At 45.6% G+C, this 17,830-nt stretch overlaps 2 protein-coding genes across 4 annotated transcripts in view; one reads left to right on the top strand and one right to left on the bottom strand.

Moving 5' to 3' along the window:
* Positions 1–1,790, bottom strand: part of LOC128572974 (protein adenylyltransferase SelO-like) — a 38,249-nt gene extending 36,459 nt beyond the window's left edge. The window contains exon 1 of the mRNA XM_053573147.1: positions 1,364–1,790. Within this exon, the coding sequence (XP_053429122.1) occupies positions 1,364–1,610 (247 nt within the window). The 5' untranslated portion in view covers positions 1,611–1,790. The remainder of the gene's footprint in view (positions 1–1,363) is intronic.
* Positions 1,791–1,933: 143 nt separating this feature from the next.
* Positions 1,934–17,830, top strand: part of PDSS1 (decaprenyl diphosphate synthase subunit 1) — a 39,716-nt gene continuing 23,819 nt past the window's right edge. Inside the window, exons 1-4 of one of the 3 annotated variants that reach the window (XR_008376286.1) lie at positions 1,934–2,125; positions 7,639–7,703; positions 8,216–8,336; positions 12,139–12,269. Coding sequence is in view for 2 of the 3 variants with exons in the window: in XM_053573167.1 (XP_053429142.1) it covers positions 2,194–2,424; positions 7,639–7,703; positions 8,216–8,336; positions 12,139–12,269 (548 nt within the window). In the remaining variant the exon portion in view is untranslated. Of the gene's footprint in view, positions 2,126–2,178; positions 2,425–7,638; positions 7,704–8,215; positions 8,337–12,138; positions 12,270–17,830 lie in introns of those variants that run through there. The other 2 variants (XM_053573165.1, XM_053573167.1) reach the window with 2 other exon arrangements.

Here is a 17,830-nt window from a genome sequence, read left to right as displayed (position 1 = left end):
TCAAAAGAACCATCATTTAACTTACTGTATTTACTTTGATCCTGAGACCGATTAAAGCCACTTTTCAATTTTGCATGCCCTATGGATAGGTTATTGCCCTGGAGTTTTGCTACATGTCAGAAGCCTTAAGTAATGGCACCAGCTTTCCCACTTAGCCCAGTCATATCAGTGAATCTTTTTTTTTTTTTTTTTTGAGACAGAGTCTCACGCAGTTACCCCTGGTTAAAGTGTTGTAGGGTCATGCCTCACAGCAACTTCAAAGTCCAACTCCTGGACTCAAGTGATCCTCTTGCTTCAGCCTCCTAAATAGCTGGGACTACAGGCATGTGCCACCGCGCAGGCTTATTTTTTTATTTTTAGTAGAGATGAGGTCTTTCTCTTGCTGGAGCTGGTCTCTAGAACTCCTGACCTCTAGTACCACCTGTCTCAGCCTTCCAGAGTGCTATACTACTACATCTTTTTAAGAGCTAGGTTTTCTGTTCTAATCTGGCCAAGCAATCTCTACAGGAAAATGGCCTTCCAGAATTGTGCAGTGCTGTATTTCCTAACTGCAAGCGTGGGCATGCTACTTAAGATGTTTATCTTACAATAAGATATTTAAGTGTTTCCTTATCTTAATAAAAAAGGGCAAATGATACTATCTTAGTCATGAGATTGTCTAGTACATTATAAGTGTTTATTGCTACCCTCTGGCAAATTCTACCTGTTGGATGTTTCTTAATATACATGTGTAAACCTAATCTACATGGCGATAAGCCACAGGTGCACAGTTAAGAACCTCTACTTGTAAAGCACTTTGAATATTTTTACATACTATTCTTCAAAACTGAAAAAACATCCCCAAATTGGTTTACTTTAATAGACTTCTTCATACATATTCCATGATGTTTTTATTTAATAAAAAACTATACGTTTAAAATAAGTATGAATATGCACAGCTATAGGGCTACTGCATTCTTTTGTGCAAGAAGTGTGGTTCAGATAAACAAGAAGTGTATCAGACAACTGCAGTTACCTATTCGCTCGTCTATTTCCTCATAAGAGTGAATTTGTGAAAGACTGTGGTTCTTTTATTTTTGTATCCCTAATGTTTACACACACTCTCTCTCTTACTGGCTCTGTGTTACTTGAATGCATGTGTTGGAACTAAATTATATTACAGATTTCTTTTACAATGCGCTCTTCGGAGACTAAATGTGGCTGAAGAGCTGACCCCCTATCAGGTATCAGTCCTGTCCACTACAGTCCTGGGCTGGGTGAAAGCAGCTTCAACCTTACAAAACACCAAACAATTTCACGCATCTCAGTACACCCAAGGGTGGGGCTCACATATCCAGGCGTGAGCAATACCACCGAACTATACCTATAAGGTTTTCCGAGGAGAGAGTCCAAAAGTCGAGAGATGCGGCTAATTTAGCTTCTATTTCACAATAGCCCTGATCCAGGTAGGACTTGTTCCTGGAAATCTGCGGAAGGTTGGCGCTTCCTTCCAGCAGAGATTGCAGCGCGCAGGAGACCAAGGCATGGCAGGTCACGCCCCAGAGAAGAAGGCGCGGAAACTGTGGCCACCGCATCAGGCCACAGAGCGGGAGCCGGATTGGTTCAGACATATTTCTGCCTGAACACGTACAACAAAAGGTCTAGGGCCGCGCTTGCGAGCAGCTGGTCTCCCGAAGGTACATTTTTGCTGCAATGCTGACGTGATCGCTCCCCCCGAGTGGCTTGGGGGACGAGGCAATACTGAGGGCTGGCCCCGGGGAAGGCCCCGCTCGGAGTCCCCCGGGCCGGACCTCCCCGGAGCGGGATGACTCTTGTCCTTCCAATGTCCCGGGCAAGCGCCCCCACTCAGCCGACTCGGGGACCCGGGCGCGGGGAGGAGCGAGGAGCGGCGGCCGGGCGGGGCCCAAGCGCTTCCTGTGCCAGGTTTCCGGCTCCGGGTCCCGGGAGGAGGGCCGCGGGGCCAGAGGCGGAGCCGCCGCCCTGCCGCGACATTCAGACTTGGACCATGGCCTCGCGCTGGTGGCGGTGGCGGCGCGGCTGCTCCTGGAGGCCGGCGGCGCGGAGCCCCAGGCTGGACTCCCCGGGCCGAGTGGGGCCGCGCGCCGCCGCCGAACCCCGCGCGCAGGTGAGGTCAAGAGGCGCGCGTCCGGCGGGGCGCAGAGGTCACGGCGCTATTGACAGCCGCACAGCGAAATGAATGGGCGCTGGGAACACGTGCGCGGGGGTCGCGGGGCGCAAGGGGCCGCCCCCGGGTGGGACTCCCGAGTAGCCGGGCGTCGGCTGAAGTCGGGGCTCCCCACGCGGGGGTGCAGAGCTGCGCTTTGGGGACAGTATTTGGGGATGGAGGCGGGAGAAAGCGGTGAGAAGCTCGGTCCCGGGGAGGACGCGGCAGTGATCAGATTGTCCACTCGGATAGGGACCAAGGTAAAGCCCGGAGACCATCTACAGCTATTTCCTTTCGAGTTAGTTAAGACAGATCTTACCTGGAAGTTTCGAGCAAAAGGCGCTCCAAGCCCTGAATTTGCAGAAGATCCAACTGGCCTCCTAATAGTCAGAGAGGGAGTTTGTGGGAGAATGCAGGGCTGATGCTAGGTCACATCACCTGGGTGGAGATAGAAGGGCACAACAAGGGGGAAAGGCCTGAGGATGTCGGTGGAGGGGAACCCTGGAATCATCCTTGATATGACCTATGACTTCTTAAAGTCAAGTCTGAATCTCAGCAGGAGTCACGGTCCTTGGTTTTCTCCTGTTGCCTTTGGATCCAGTCTTATTTTTCTCCCTTTTTTGGTCAGTTTAACCTCTGTTAATAGACATGTCCTCTGTGAGGCCTTTTGCACTTTGGAATGATTAACTCTCAGTGTGCTCTGGGATAAGCCCGTACTGTTAGCATAACTGGGCAATATCTAAAGACTCGTTGTGTAAGTTTCTTTGAATTTAGAACTCTTCAGTGTCATTCACTTTTGATATACTTAACGTGTTTAGGTACTCATCAAACACCATTTACCAGTATGGAATATATGGCATTTGTTAATGTCTACTTTGTACCAAAGTGGACGCGTATAAAATTATCATCCAAAGGAGTTGTTTGGGGTTGCGGAGCCTGTGGCTCAAGGAGTAGGGCCCCGGTCCCATATGCCGGAGGTGGCGGGTTCAAACCCAGCCCCGGCCAAAAACCACAAAAAAAAAAAGGAGTTGTTTGGGGTGAAAGTGGCACCTGGGTTCGCAGTAAAGCAGCGGTTCTCAACCTGTGGGTGGTGACCCCTTTGTAACAATGAAAATGCATCCTGCATATCAGATATTTACATTACAATTCATAACAGCAAAATTACAGTTATGAAGTAGCAACAAAAATAATTTTATGGTTGGGGGTCACCACAACATAAGGAACTGTATTAAAGGGTCGTGGCATTAGTAAGGTTGAGAACCACAGCATAAAGAGAGAGTAATGCAGGGGTGACAGACGTACTGTCCCTGCCACACTAAAAATATTTCTAATCCCACAGATGCAGACATTATTTGCTGAGATGGATGCATCCACCCTCTCTGATGCACTGGATACTTCTATCCTTTGACACTCCTTTTTTTGATTTTATGCCCACCAAGCAACCTAAGCCACAAGAAGTGTGCTTTTCCAGACACATCATGCTTCATGGCTTCCATGTCTGCCTGAGTGGCCACAGGAGGGACTTGAGGGACTTGGTGGATGGTACCAATGTCTTGTATTTCTGGTCTGTGCGTCAGGGATGTATTTTACCTTTCATTAATACATTAGCTTTCTGGTGTCTGCCTCAGGCATGTGTGTTTTTGGTTACTTCAAGTCTCTCAGGGCCTGTTGATAGTCCCTGGGAACAAATATCAACATTACAATAATGAAGCCACGCCTGACTCCCCAGCACAGCTCTACCATCCTGATGTTTGTCCATTCTCCTGACTTCCCCCACTAGTAGTGTGAACTGATCTTGTAACAGGATAAAAACCAGTGTGCTTTTGATTGTGCCAAATGACTTGTCAGTATGTTTTTTGTTCTTCCCCAGTGTTTTCTCTTATCTTAAAAAGCAAATTCATGAGAGACAAGGTTGACTTTCAGGGACAGTGTATGATGGAAAGGTAGGGAACAAACTTGGCATTGGAAAATGATTGTTGTCCCTGCTAGTAGTGTGCTTCAGCCATAGTTTCACAGCTCTCTAAATCAGTGGTTCTCAACCTTCCTAATGCTGCCATGTATTTTCATTGTTACAAAGGGGTCGCGACCCACAGATTGAGACCCCCTGCTCTAACTGCTTTACTGCTCTTCTGGGAGCCTCTAACCTCACTTTGGAAAACAGTGCTCTAAGCAGGGGTATCCAAACTGCAGCGCAGGGGCCACATGCAGATTATTTGAGGACTGTTTTATCTTTGGTGTCGGAGATCACTGAAAGCATACACGGACCTTTTCTTGCTCATCAGCTTTTGTTAGTGTTTGTGTATTTAATGTGTGGCCCAAGACAACTCTGATTCTTCCAGTGTACAGCAGAAAAGAAAACATGTTGGACACCTCTGCAAGGTATTAAAGTTCTAAGGTATTAAATACAGTATTGATTTAATAGACATTGTATTAAATGTATACTGTGTACCAGTCTCTGAGCTAAGAGCTTTCTGTATACTCTCTAATCTCAACATCTTTCCAGGAGTAAATGTCATCAGAGAGATGTTACCAGGTAACACAGATGGTGAGATTTGAACCAAGATCTCTCTTCCAAAGACCCTGCTACTAAAAACTATTAGGCTGCCTAGTGATAAAGTAATAATTAGATATGTGATTTGAACCCTTCACCCCAGATTAGAGGACTATCATTATATCTCTAACTGAATAACTGTAACTCTTCCACTAAGATGCCCTTCTTTATAAAGTATTATAATAAATTACTGAATTACCCACAAAGACTGAATGAAGTAGGTTATAATGGTTTAATGGTGAAAGCAAAAGGAGGGATTATCACTTTGTTTTCTGGGCCATTGTAAATGCTAGGAACATGATAGTGTTTAATGAGTACATAATGCTATACTGAAAAGAATGAAACTCGGACCTGACTTCTCTGGCAAAGTCAATGTTTTTTTATTTTTATTTTTATAAAATAAAAGCGACAAGATCTCGCTCTCTTACCCAGTGGCACAAACTCCTGAGCTTTGGTCCTCCTCCCTCAGCCTGCACACTAGCTAGGCCTACAGGCGCGAGCTATCATACTCAACTAATAGTTTTGTTTTTGTAGAGATGGGGTCTTGCCAACCTGCCCAGGTTAGTCTTGAACTCTCAAGCAATCTATCCTCTCTCCTTCACATCCCAAAATACTTGGATTACGGGTGTGACACCATACTCAGCGTATTGTCATTTTAACATGACTAAAGGAATACATGTTCATTAGAGAAAAATCAGAAAATGTATACCAAAAAAAGGAGTAAAATTAAATAATCCTGTTTATCCCAGAGTAGCTACTTTTAACACCCCTATGTATGTGCTTTCAAATCCTATTCCCTGTGTGTACATATAAATTCTTAGTGAAATTGTATAACTCAGAGTTCTACAGCTTTCCCCTGTGGTATATTGTAAACATATCTACATATCAGCTTTTCATACTTAACTTTTCTGAACCACAAGTTCCCCAGCCATGTGGAAGCAAGTAGTTATGAGGATCAAATGAAATAATGGTGCAAAACCGTATTGTAAGACTTTAATACTAATAGATTGGTTTTATTTTTATTGTGTGCTAAATTCATCTTTTTTGCTAAAATGCTTTCTTCACGTACTCTATATAAGAGCCCATACTATATTAGATCAGTAAATTAATATTCTTTTAGATTCCTGAATCCCTGAATTCTGCATTTTGTGCTTTTGGCTCCCCAGAGCCTATCACAATTCCTGGCCTATAATAATTCTCAGTTGGAATGAATATCTGTTACTACCTCTGAATCTTTCAGAATTGTTCTACTTTTGTTCTTTGATCTCTGATAGCATTATCAAAAATGTACTTCTGAGGTATTGACTGGTTGTTTTTTAATGCTGTTTATTATGGAAGTACTTTTTTTTTTTGAGACAGTCTCACTATGTCAGCCTCGGTAGTGTGCGCTGGCATCACAGCTCACAGCAACCTCAAACTCTTGGGCTTAAGCGATTCTCTTGCCTCAGCCTCCCAAGTAGCTGGGACTACAGGCGCCTGCCACAAAGCCTGGCTATTTTTTGGTTGTAGTTGTCATTGTTGTTTGGTAGGCCTGGACTTGGTTTGAACCCGCCAGCTCCGGTGTATGTGGCTGGCACCCTGGTCGCTGAGCTACAGGCACTGAGCTGGAAGTACCATTTTTGAAGAATGTTTATGGATGATAAAATAGGCAGTGTTGTGGGTAAATGTAAATTTCTTCTTTAGCATTGAAATCTTTTGCTTTTTCATCATCTGGTATGGTGCTTTTTGAGATCTTGATTATTTGTTTTAAACTCATTTCTATCATTACTCATTATCATAAACTCATTTTTAAACTCATTTCTAGAATTTAGAAGAATGTAAATAATAATAATCTTTACTAGTCTCTGATCACTCATAGTTAAATGGAAAAAGAAATTGTTTTAAAACTACTTTTCAGGGGCGGCGCCTGTGGTCAGTGAGTAGGGTGCTGGCTCCATATACCGAGGGTGGTGGGTTCAATCCTGGCCCCAGCCAAACTGCAACAAAAAACAGCCAGGCGTTGTGGCGGATGCCTGTAGTCCCAACTACTGGGAGGCTGAGGCAAGAGAATCACCTAAGCCCAAGAGTTGGAGGTTGCTGTGAGCTGTGACAAGACAGCACTCTACAGAGGGCGACAGAGTGAGACTGTCTCTTAAAAAAAAAAAAACTTTTTAGATTGGGAAAGATGGATACAAATTCTCTAATTATCAAGGAAATGCAAATCAAACCACAATGAGATATCACTTAACTCTAGAGAGAATGACTTTTATCAAAAAAAATCCCAAAACAACAAATGGCTGGCACGGATGCCGAGAGCTAGGAACACTCATACGCTGTTGGTGGGACTGCAAACTATTTCTACCTTTATGGAAAGTAGTATGGAAACAAAGAACAAAAGTAGACCTACATTAGATCTGGCAATCCCACTACTGGACATATATCCAAAAGAAAAAAAAGATACCTACACTTGAATGTTTATTGCAGCACAATTCACCATTGCAAAGATGTGGAAACCACCCAAGTGCCCGTGGATACTTGAGTGTTAATAAAATTGGTATGTGTATACAATGGAGCATTACTCAGCCATTACAAAAAAAAAAAAAACCATGGTGAACTAATACCTCTGAAAGTGTTAGGTTGATACTAACGTGGACAGAACTGGAGACCATTCTTCTAAGTGAAGTAACATGAGAATGGAAAAACAAACACCTCATATCTTCACTATTAGATCAGAACTAATTGGTCGATACTTACTGGTCAACACTTACGGAAATAACACTTACCAAAACTCAAATAGGTGGAAGGGAGCAGTCTACCCAAACGTGGGTGATGAAAAGATAAAGTGTATATTATGAATTCTGGGTTTTTTTAATCCTCTAATGTTACAAACAGGTTTTTCAGGAATATCCTTTCTTATATGTTTCTTGATACCTTTATTTTATAGATGCCCTGTTTTCATCTTGCGAAGTGTTTAATATCTGCATTTCCAAATGTACATAGTATATCACGGTAAGTTTATAATCCATACTGCAACTACTAAAATTATTAATCATGGTGCCAATAAATTTCTATTTTAAAGCGTAGTGGGCTAGGCCAAAGAATTTATTACGTTGTTTAAGTGCCCCAATTTCTGTTTTGTGATCTCTGTCTTTTCTAAAAATAGGAATAGGATAAAATTTGAACTCAATGCAGAACACAGGAAACAGTTTATTTTATTTCTATTTTCTTTTTTTTTTTACTCACCACTATATTAATGAGGAAGGAAACATAGCTTAATATTTCTTTGATTCTTGTGGGTTCTCAAGGTCCTGTTTCTAAAAATGGTAACGTCATTTAACAAGTACAGAATTCTCTATATAATTTCTCTAAATTGTAAGCGATCTTTTCAAGATTCGGACTTAATGTCCAGCAAGTATTCTGGCTTAACTTTCCATCTTCTGACTCTCCTGTGCTTCTGTCTGTGTCGGTTTTTTTCAAAACCGACTTAAAAATGAAGTGATGTGCGTTTCTGCTGTTCTCAGGTTTCATCACACCACGCCGCCAGCCTACTGTTACGGTAGAACACAGAGTGGTGAGAAATACACCGATCCTTTCAAACTGGGTTGGAGAGACTTGAAAGGTCTATACGAGGACATAAGAAAGGTGAGGTTTTTTGGATTCTGCTGTGAATGAACATTTCAATGATTTCATTTACTAAAACATAGTGAAGGGTTGGGTTTATGCAAGAATAGTACAGGTCTTCAGCCCTGTGCAATGCCATTGCAACTTTGACTGGGATGCATCAAGTTTCAGAAGTTTCTTGAGGAACCGTGTGCAGCCTAGTACCAGGCAGTCTGGAAAACACAATACGTGTTGCTCTTCAGAAAGAGGGAACTGCCGCGCTGGGAAATGGGGCAAGTGATGCAGGTAGCACAGACTTGTCCGCAGAGTTACCTCACCTTCCTCTTCATATCCCTCACCTCCCTGTGACGCCTACTACTGGCTTCTCGTCTGATTCTGAATGTCGTGGACGCACTGCCACAAATACGGCTTTCTTCATTTTCCCCTTTTCTTTGACCTGTTTCTCCCCAAACTTCAGTGGCTCCCCACCTCATCGTGGATTCTGAATCGCTGTCCAGAAGTGTCCGCGTGCCCTTGTCGGCTTCCTCCCCCTTTTCAGAGTTCCCCATTTTTCCCCTCAAGTCCTGGGGGCACTGGCTGGACCACTTCCCTGCTTCCCAGACGGAGCGGAGGCCATGGAGGGGACGAGCTCCCTGGGTGCGTGCCTGCTCTGTCTCCATGGACAAGCTTGTCGGTGCCCTCTCCGTGCTGGCCTCCTTTCCTCCCGCCTCAGGGCAGTAATGTCCCTTTCCTCTCCAGGGACAGTCCCTTTGCTCTCCGTCTCTTAGGAAGCCCTCTAGCAGTTGCCTGCCTCCTGTCCTTGCTCCACAAACTCTCCCTGGCAATGTCTGTTGTATCCATTGGGGACGCTCCGGGTTGTTCATTTCTAGAAGGCCCAGGCCCTGACCCGTTCCTCACCCCCTCCCTTCCATTACAGCCTCCTCTGCCTCTGTTCTCTCTTGCCCCTTTGGGTTGATGCCTCCTGGGCACTGTGGCTTCCTTTCTGGCCTCTCCACTGAAATTGCTTTTGCGCAGGTCACCAGTAGCTTCTTTGTGCTAAATCCAGTGGACACTTCGCTGCTCTTCTCTTCTTTGACCTTAGTAAACACCAGACACTGTTTTGTTTTATTTGTTTATTTTTTTATTGTTGGGGATTCCTTGAGGGTACAAAACCAGGTTACACTGATTGCATTTGTTAGGTAAAGTCCCTCTTGTAATTGTGTCCCGTCCCCAAGAGATGTGTTACTCCCCTGAACACTGGACTCTGTTGACCACGGCCCCTCCTCAGGTTCACTTGGCTGCCCCGCTTTCCTCCTCCTCACCTTCAGGCCACTGTTCAGTCCGTACTCTGCACCCCAGCCCTGTAGTTCTGCCCCGCCCTGCCTCCCGCTGTGTCCCCTGAATGCCCATACCTCTCCTTGATGATCTCTTTGCTCTGGATTGAGTTGTGCCTCCTGCAACTCTGGGGAGCGTCCCTGACTATCTCAAACTTAGCACTGCAGTTACTCAAACTACAGTGCTCAAAGCTACAGTTACTCAACCTTAGCACTGTAGCTCCTTGAAAATGCCACCCAGGTGCATGAGAAGGATCCTGGCCTCATCCCTGGCCATCCCCTCCATGTCCACCTGTCTCTTGCCTCCGGTGCTCACAGCCCAAGGCCAGGGCACTCCCGTGCACCTTGTCCTCTCTATTCTGGTTCTTTTCCCCTTATCTGCTGAGCCAGAGGCTCCCCTTTGTGCTCCCAGGGTGACTATACTTACCTTGGTGACAGTACCTTGCCTGTCACCCTGGAGCGTGTAAAGTGCGATAGCTGCTTTACTTCTCCCTCCCTAGACGCCGAGCTCTCTGGACCCTGGTGACCTCCGTGTTTATTACAGTGCTTGGCACTGATTATGGTGATTTGGTGAATGAATAACAGGAACCCGTGCCTGCCTGAGGGCCCATGCTTGGCTTCCAGTGTATCAGCTCTGATCCAGTCGAGCACATCCTGGAACAGCAGATGTGTGGGTCACTACAAAAATTTTGAGACAGACTGTGTTATAGTCCATTATTTCACCTCCAAGAAACTTAGTCAACAGCATCCTTTCTGATGCACCCATGCAAGGGTCACCTTGCTCAGCTTACCAGTGTTGCTGGGAGGCCTTCATTTGTTTTTGTCCACGCAGATTTTACATTTCTCGATTTTTGTCATCCGTGCGGATTTTATGTTTCTTGATTTTGTGTATCTCAAAATGTGTAAGGACCCACGTAGGACAAACACACCCATCACCTGGAAGGTTCTCCCTTCTCTTCATCCATCAAAGTCCTGCTTATCCTTCAGACCCCTGGTCAGACTTACCTCTATGAAATATTTGGGTTATTTAGCCTGCATTGAGCAGTACTTCTTCTCTGAACTTTTAATATACAGTAGAACCTCTGTAAGTTGACCACCCAAAGGACTATAACGAACTGGTCAACATACGGAGGTGGTCAACATAAGGAACTAGGCCTACCGTCCTGCTAAGTACACGTTTTACTAGTCTATAAAAATTAGGTCAACTTGGGCCAGGCTGGTGGCTCACACCTGTAATCCTAGCACTCTGGGAGACCAAGGTGGGTGGATTGCTTAAGCTCAGGAGTTTTTAGACCAACCTGAGCAAGGGCGATAACTCGTCTCTACTGAAAACAGGAAACTAGCCAGGCATTGGGGCAGGTGCCTATAGTCCTAGCTACTTGGGAAGCTGAAGCAAGAGAATCACTTGAGCCCAAGAGTTTGAGGTTGCTGTGAGCGATGATGCCATGGCACTCCACCCAGGCAACAGAGTGAAACTCTGTCTCAAAAAAAAAAAAAAATTAGGTCTACTTAAGGAGGTTGTCAGTGTGGGAGGTGGGCAACTATAGAGGTTCTACGTATTTATGTACAGCACTGTTTAGGCTCCCACTGTATTAGTCATACCTCGTATTTAAGAAAAAAATTTTTGTCGGGCGGCGCCTGTGGCTCACTGAGTAGGGCGCCGGCCCCATATGCCGAGGGTGGCGAGTTCGGACCCAGCCCTGGCCAAACTGCAACAGAAAAATAGCCGGGTGTTGTGGCGGGCACCTGTAGTCCCAGCTGCTCCGGAGGCTGAGGCAAGAGAATCGCGTAAGCCCAAGAGTTGGAGGTTGCTGTGAGCCGTGTGACGCCACAGCACTCTACCCGAGGGCGGTACCGTGAGACTCTGTCTCTACAAAAAAAAAAAAAAAAAAGAAAATTTTTGTCTTCCCAGCTTAATTATAAGCTTCTCAAAATCAGGTTGGCCACACCTTACACCTTCTTTGTGAACCTTTAAAGTGTGTTTTACTGAATAAAGGCCAAGCCACAGCGACTGATCCCTGCTTCTTCTCCCCGGCCACCAGCTCACCATCTTCCTGCCTCCAACCAGCAGCTTTGCTGCCCTCCCCAGACATGCCCACCTGCCTCCTGGGCTCTACAGGCCACTGGCTCCCACCTGCCCCGCCTTTCTCCTCCACCCTTCATCTTCCAGGCTGCCGACCAGACTCTGTTCCTTTCTTTGTCCAGTCTCTGGGCTACTTGGTGCTTTCTCGCCCCTCCTTCTCCATCTCTGGGTGTCTGAGGCTGTCAGTGGTCCAAGTAGCTGTTCCTGGTCCAGTGTGCAGGTCCCTCGGGGCGAGCCTGGCATTGTTATGTCCCAGCCTCTGGGCAGCCAGATGTGTGGCCTCACAGCTTTGGAGCTTTGCCCCCCTGAGTGTTAAAGTCCTCAATTGAAACGAATACGCTGAAATCAAACCAGAGTTTTGTCAAAGAAACCCTGTTGCCCCTCTGTGCAATTACAATGCCATGTTGACACAGCAACTTTATTTCAGGAACTGCTCATATCTACAACCGAACTTAAGGAAATGTGTGAGTACTACTTTGATGGAAAAGGAAAAGCCTTTCGACCAATTATTGTGGTGCTAATGGCCCGAGCATGTAACATCCATCATAATAACTCCCGGTGAGTTGTCTTTTCTCTCCTCTATTGGGGCTTCCTTTGGGAAATTCTTTCATCCTGGGGTTACTGTTTCCCTTCCCACTGAAGAAGTAGCATATATCCGAGAATTCACTTGCGATGTGTAGATTCAGAGTTCGAGTCACTAAAGGCACTCTGGACTCGGGCTGTCTTCCTTTTCCAGACTTTTCCATTGAAGAACAACTTTAGCTGCACATCAACATTTTAGCAAAATGTTAAGAGCCAAATTTAGTTTTCTTGTTAGGAAGTAAAGAATACTAGGATGTGTGGATACATTTAATCCTTGTACACATGGGGCCTTTAGTCCAAAGGTCAATTGTTGTAAAGTGGGTAGGTGCACTGTTCTTCTGGGCGACACATACCCTGGTGTGACCTTCCGATCATGCAAAAGAGAAATTTTCTCTAAAGAAGACATCTTAACAACTGGTCCGCAACTTGTAAGTTTCAAATATCTATAAAAAAGGTTTTTCTGGGTTTTTTTTTTTTGAGACAGTCTCACCTTGTCACCTGGGTACAGTGCCTGGTGTCACAGCTCACAACAACCTCAGAGTTTTGGGCTTAAGGGGTTCACTTGCCTCAGCTTCCTGAGTAGCTGGGACTACAGGCACCCGCCACAGTGCCCAGCTAGCTTTAGAGATGCGGTCTTGCTCTTGCTTAGGCTGGTCTTGAACTCCTGAGCTCAAGCAATCTACCCACCTTTGCCTCCCAGAGTGCCAGGATTACAGGCATGAGCCACTGCACCCGGCCTGTAAAATTTTTTTAAATATTAAGACAACTGTAATATTTCGGTATTAGGGAAATCTTAAAAGGAAAAAGGATTTTCCCCCTTACCTAATGCAGCAGTCTTCCTAATTCCATCCTTCCCGCCATTGCTTTTTTTTTTTTAGGAACTATGGATGTATAAGAGTTGTACATATTTGTGGGACACCTGTGATACAGGCATACAGTGTGTTAATATCAAATCAGGGCAATCAGGTATCCATCACCTCAGGCATTTATCATTCCTTTGGGTTAGAAACATTCCAGTTGCACTCTGTAGTTATTTGACAGTAAACACTAATTTGAAGTACACAGTGCATTATTGTTAACTGTAGTTGCTCTGCTCCTGTACCCGACCATGGGCAGCATGTTGCACCACGCCTACTTAAACTGGGCCTTGCGAAGAGCCCACAGTATATTTTGAGCAAGGCAGTGCAGCCTCTGGCTGTGACCTTTAACCCTCATCAGGACCACTTTCACTTTACCTGGAAGGGAGAGCAGTAGAAACACTCCCTCTGAAGCAACCTCGAAATACATCTCACCTGGTCTAGAGCAGAGTTTTTGAGCCTTGGCACTACTCATGTTTTTGGCCACATTATTCTTTATGGGGAACTTGGGGGCTGTCCTGTGTCTTATAGAATGTTTAAAAGCATCCCTAGCTAAACCACTAGCTGCCCCCTAGCTGGTAACACTGCCAAGTGTCGCATGAGGCACAAAATCGCCTCTGGTTAAGGACCACTGTTTTAGAGAGTGTTGTTATATTTTCAATTTCTTAGATTCATACATAATACAGTTCATTACCCTGAGAGATAATATAGGAAGGAAAATATTCTTCACCGCTTTAAATCCTCTCTCAGTCCTTATCCCCGTGGTTGAAAGTTTTTTCAGTCTGCTTTACAAAAAATGTACAAACTGTTGGTTGCAAAAAACATGGGAAAATACAATAGAAAAGGCAGAGCTAGTTTAACTAATGTGCTCAGTACTGCCCTCTCCAGGGCATTTTTAGCACACAGCTTAGTTCTCTCTCTAAGTGATTGAGCGGGGCTTATGAAAGTAATAGCGCAGAAGCAGTGGCAGGCGTGGGGACAAGACTGGTGATCCATGGCGTGTATTTGGGCAGTACAGAACCTTAACAGGATTATTCTCCAAGCTCCAGCCCCTGAGAATACTTACTGCTTCAATAAAGGTAGTTGCCCCGCTACGGATCGGGCTCTTAAAGGACTGTTATCTACCCTGTTTCCCCGAAAATAAGACATCCTCCAAAAGTAAGACCTACTTACAGGGAAGATAAGACGTCCCCTGAAAATAAGACCTAGCACATATTTGGGAGCACACCTTAAAATAAGACACTGTCTTATTTTTGGGGAAACAGGGTAGCTGTTACATCCATGCTGGGTAACAGCCAATTAAGAAGGGGCCGGGGCTTCTGGAGAGCTGAACCATTAGTCACTAGGGATTTTACTTGCTGAGAAGGGCTGAGTGCAATAGAGAGAAAGAGTAAAGATTCAGGAGCGGGACCACACAGCCCGTGTGTCATCTGGTGCCACCAAAGGCTCCTTCCCCTGTGGCACCAGAACTTGTTCCTGAACTTGGTGTGCTTGCTTCCTGGTAATGGCAGGATTGAGAGGGATGGCTTTATTGCTTGACAATCTGAGTTTAATGGTTCCTATGAGGCTGATCAGACATTTTCCTTCCGAGGTGTGTATTAACTAGGGAATTTTAGACACAGAACCTTGGAGGGGGTATTGAGAAAACAGAATAGAACAGATGAGAGAGTAAAGGGGGGCGTCTACCTATTAAGCTTTTCAGTTCCCTTCTAGATACTTCACTGGGAGCTCTTAACCTGAGGTGCATGGGAGTTATGGGGGTGTGTAAATCCCTTGAAGTTGTGTGTAAAATTGTTTGCATGTTTGCATTTTTCTGAGAACAAGTTTCTGTGGCTTGTAATAGATTCTCAAAGGGCAAATGGTCTTGAAAAGCTTAAGACCCGGGCGGCGCCTGTGGCTCAGTCGGTAAGGCGCCGGCCCCATATACCGAGGGTGGCGGGTTCAAACCCGGCCCTGGCCAAACTGCAACCAAAAAATAGCCGGGCGTTGTGGCGGGCGCCTGTAGTCCCAGCTGCTTGGGAGGCTGAGGCAAGAGAATCGCTTAAGCCCAGGAGTTGGAGGTTGCTGTGAGCTGTGTAATGCCATGGCACTCTACGGAGGGCCATAAAGTGAGACTCTGTCTCTAAAAAAAAAAAAAGAATCCCTTCACCTTGCCCCATGCCTCTTCTTGAGTCAGCTAGCGTCCAGCGACTGACAAATGAAGGGCTGTTCTAGCGTCAGAGTGCACTGGGGACATCAGGCTTTCAAAGACTCTGCATTGCAGATCAGCTTTTCCCTCTGCCCCGTCCTGTTTCCTCCCTGCCCTGGGGTGTGGATCACCACTGAGCAAGCATCCTATATGTTTTAACTTCGTCTGCTTCCTGGAGAACCCAACTTGTAACAGTTCAGCAAAACCTAAAGTAACTATAGGCCAGGACTAATCAAAGAATCCAGATCGAAAAAGAGCTTTTGAATAAATAGATGTCTATAAAATTGCTCTACTCATTGCTTATAGCACAGCTATGCCCAACAGCTAAATAAGCCAGACCCATCCTACTCAGCACCCTCACTAAAGGGACCTCTTGTTAGCATTGACACCTGGATTTGGCACCATCCATTCCTCTGTGAAACTCTCCCAGTGCTGGAAAGTCACTGTCATTGCCAAAGACCAGGATCACAAGGCCGCCCAAGTTACATTCTGTGCGATTCTCTTGATCTCGATTGTGCAAACAGTCAAGTGGTGTTGAATCCCACTCATCTTGTTTTCAAAGCTGGACTGGATCATTCAATGGCCCGGTTGTCACAATAAATAATAGGTTACGGGTCCAAGCGTGATAAAAATCTTATATTCAGAGGAGGTAACTTCTATAGCTCTATAAATACTGAGGAAATTACCAAAGCCTACCCTGGAAGGATGTAACAAAACCATCATTAAGCACCAAGTCTCTTAAATGATTCCAAAGGTCAGGCCATTGATGATTCTAGAACCATTCCTGGCTTCTGTGTGTTCTGAATCACATGAACCACCTGCTGCTACTGTTTATGGGATAGGCAGGAAGGTCGCTGCCAAAAGAAGTGTTTTTGTCTTTCATCCAGAAGACAGCACTTTTTTGTCTTTTTCAGACAGTCTCATTCTGCCGCCCTGGCTAGAGTGCAGTGGTGGTGTCGTAGCTCAAACTCCTGGGCCTGAGGGATCCTCCTGCCCAGGCCTCCCGAGTGGCTGGGACTACAGGTACTACACACCACTGCACCCAGATAGCTTTTCTATTTTTGGTAAAGATAGGGTCGTGATACTCAGGCTGCTCTCAAACACCTGCGCTCAAGTGGTCCCCCTTCCTCAGCCTTTCCGAGTGCTAGGAATATAGGCCTGAGCCACTGCAGACATGGCACTTTTGATGCTCTATTAAAATATATCTTTGAAATGCAACCTATAATAAGGGACATTTTGATGAGCAGATGTCTTCATTCCGTAGCTCAAGGTCAAGCATAAGAACAGCAGTGAGAGCTATAGGGCTGTAGGGCTGGTGGGCCTAGTGTGCATGCCCTTTTCAGCACCCACCTCACCAGGAGGAGGCCAATTCTTTCTGCAAAGAAATCGGCTTCTACGCTTGTTACCCGTATACCTTATTTGAAAAAACCAGAGGGTGCATTATTGCAGAGCACCCTGGCTTCTGTGCAGAAGCCCTTCTGTACAGAACAAGTAGAAAAAGTTGTAGATTCACGATATCATTAAAGTAAGAGGAGCAGGTATCACTCTGCACATACCCCACGATTCGGAAGCTTCTGTGATGGTTCTCAGGTAGCAGGAAGACAGACAGTATTATGAACCTTGCACCACTTACAATGCAACTTTGCAGGTATCCATTTCATCTGTAGCTAAATCGGAAGGTCTTCAAGAGCTACTACTTTCGGATGTCAGTTCTTTTCTCTTAGTATTAAAATAGCTAACATATCTGTGACTTTTGCCATCAAGCTTTTGAAAACTGCCATTCTCACCAAAGAAAGTTCATTCTGAGCCTGGTGTGCTGCCTTAAGTTTGTGGAGTTGGGCCAGGCGTGGTGGCTCACACACATAATCCCAGCACTCTGGGAGGCCAAGGCAGGAGGATCACTTGAGCTCAGGAATTTGAGACCAGTCTGAGCCAGAATGAGACCCATCTCTACCAAAAATAGAAAAACTAGCTGGGCATTGCCATGGGCACCTGTGGTCCCAGTTGCTCAGGAGGCTGAGGCAAAGGGCTTGCTTAAAGCCCAAGAGTTTGAGCTTGCTGTGAGCTATGAGGCCATCGCACACTACCCAGGGCGATGGAGTGAGACCCTGTCTCAAAAGAAAACAAAGTTGATGAAGGCGAACAGGCAGGGACCAGGGACGGTGGCCTGTAACTTTGAGCTCAGAGGCATCCCCTGCTTTGAGAGTGATACCTCCTCCTCGCACTTTTGATGTGGATTCCACACTGCAACCTTCCACACTGGGGATTTACTTCCAGTTTGTTTAAAACTTCACATTGTGCGGCACCTGTGGCTCAAAGGAGTAGGGTGCCAGCCCCATAAGCCAGAGGTGGCGGGTTCAAACCCAACCCTGGCCAAAAACTGCAAAAAAAAAAAAAACAAAAAACTTCACATTATGTATTAGCGAGAAGGGGGTAAAACTATTTTTTTTTTCCTGAGACCAGAGTCTCACTGTGTTGCCTTGGGTAGCATG

The sequence above is a fragment of the Nycticebus coucang genome, chromosome 20 (assembly GCF_027406575.1).
Source record: "Nycticebus coucang isolate mNycCou1 chromosome 20, mNycCou1.pri, whole genome shotgun sequence".
Taxonomy (NCBI): Eukaryota; Metazoa; Chordata; class Mammalia; order Primates; family Lorisidae; genus Nycticebus; species Nycticebus coucang.
Note: the sequence above shows the minus strand (reverse complement) of the source record. Positions and strands in the feature narration are given on the sequence as shown.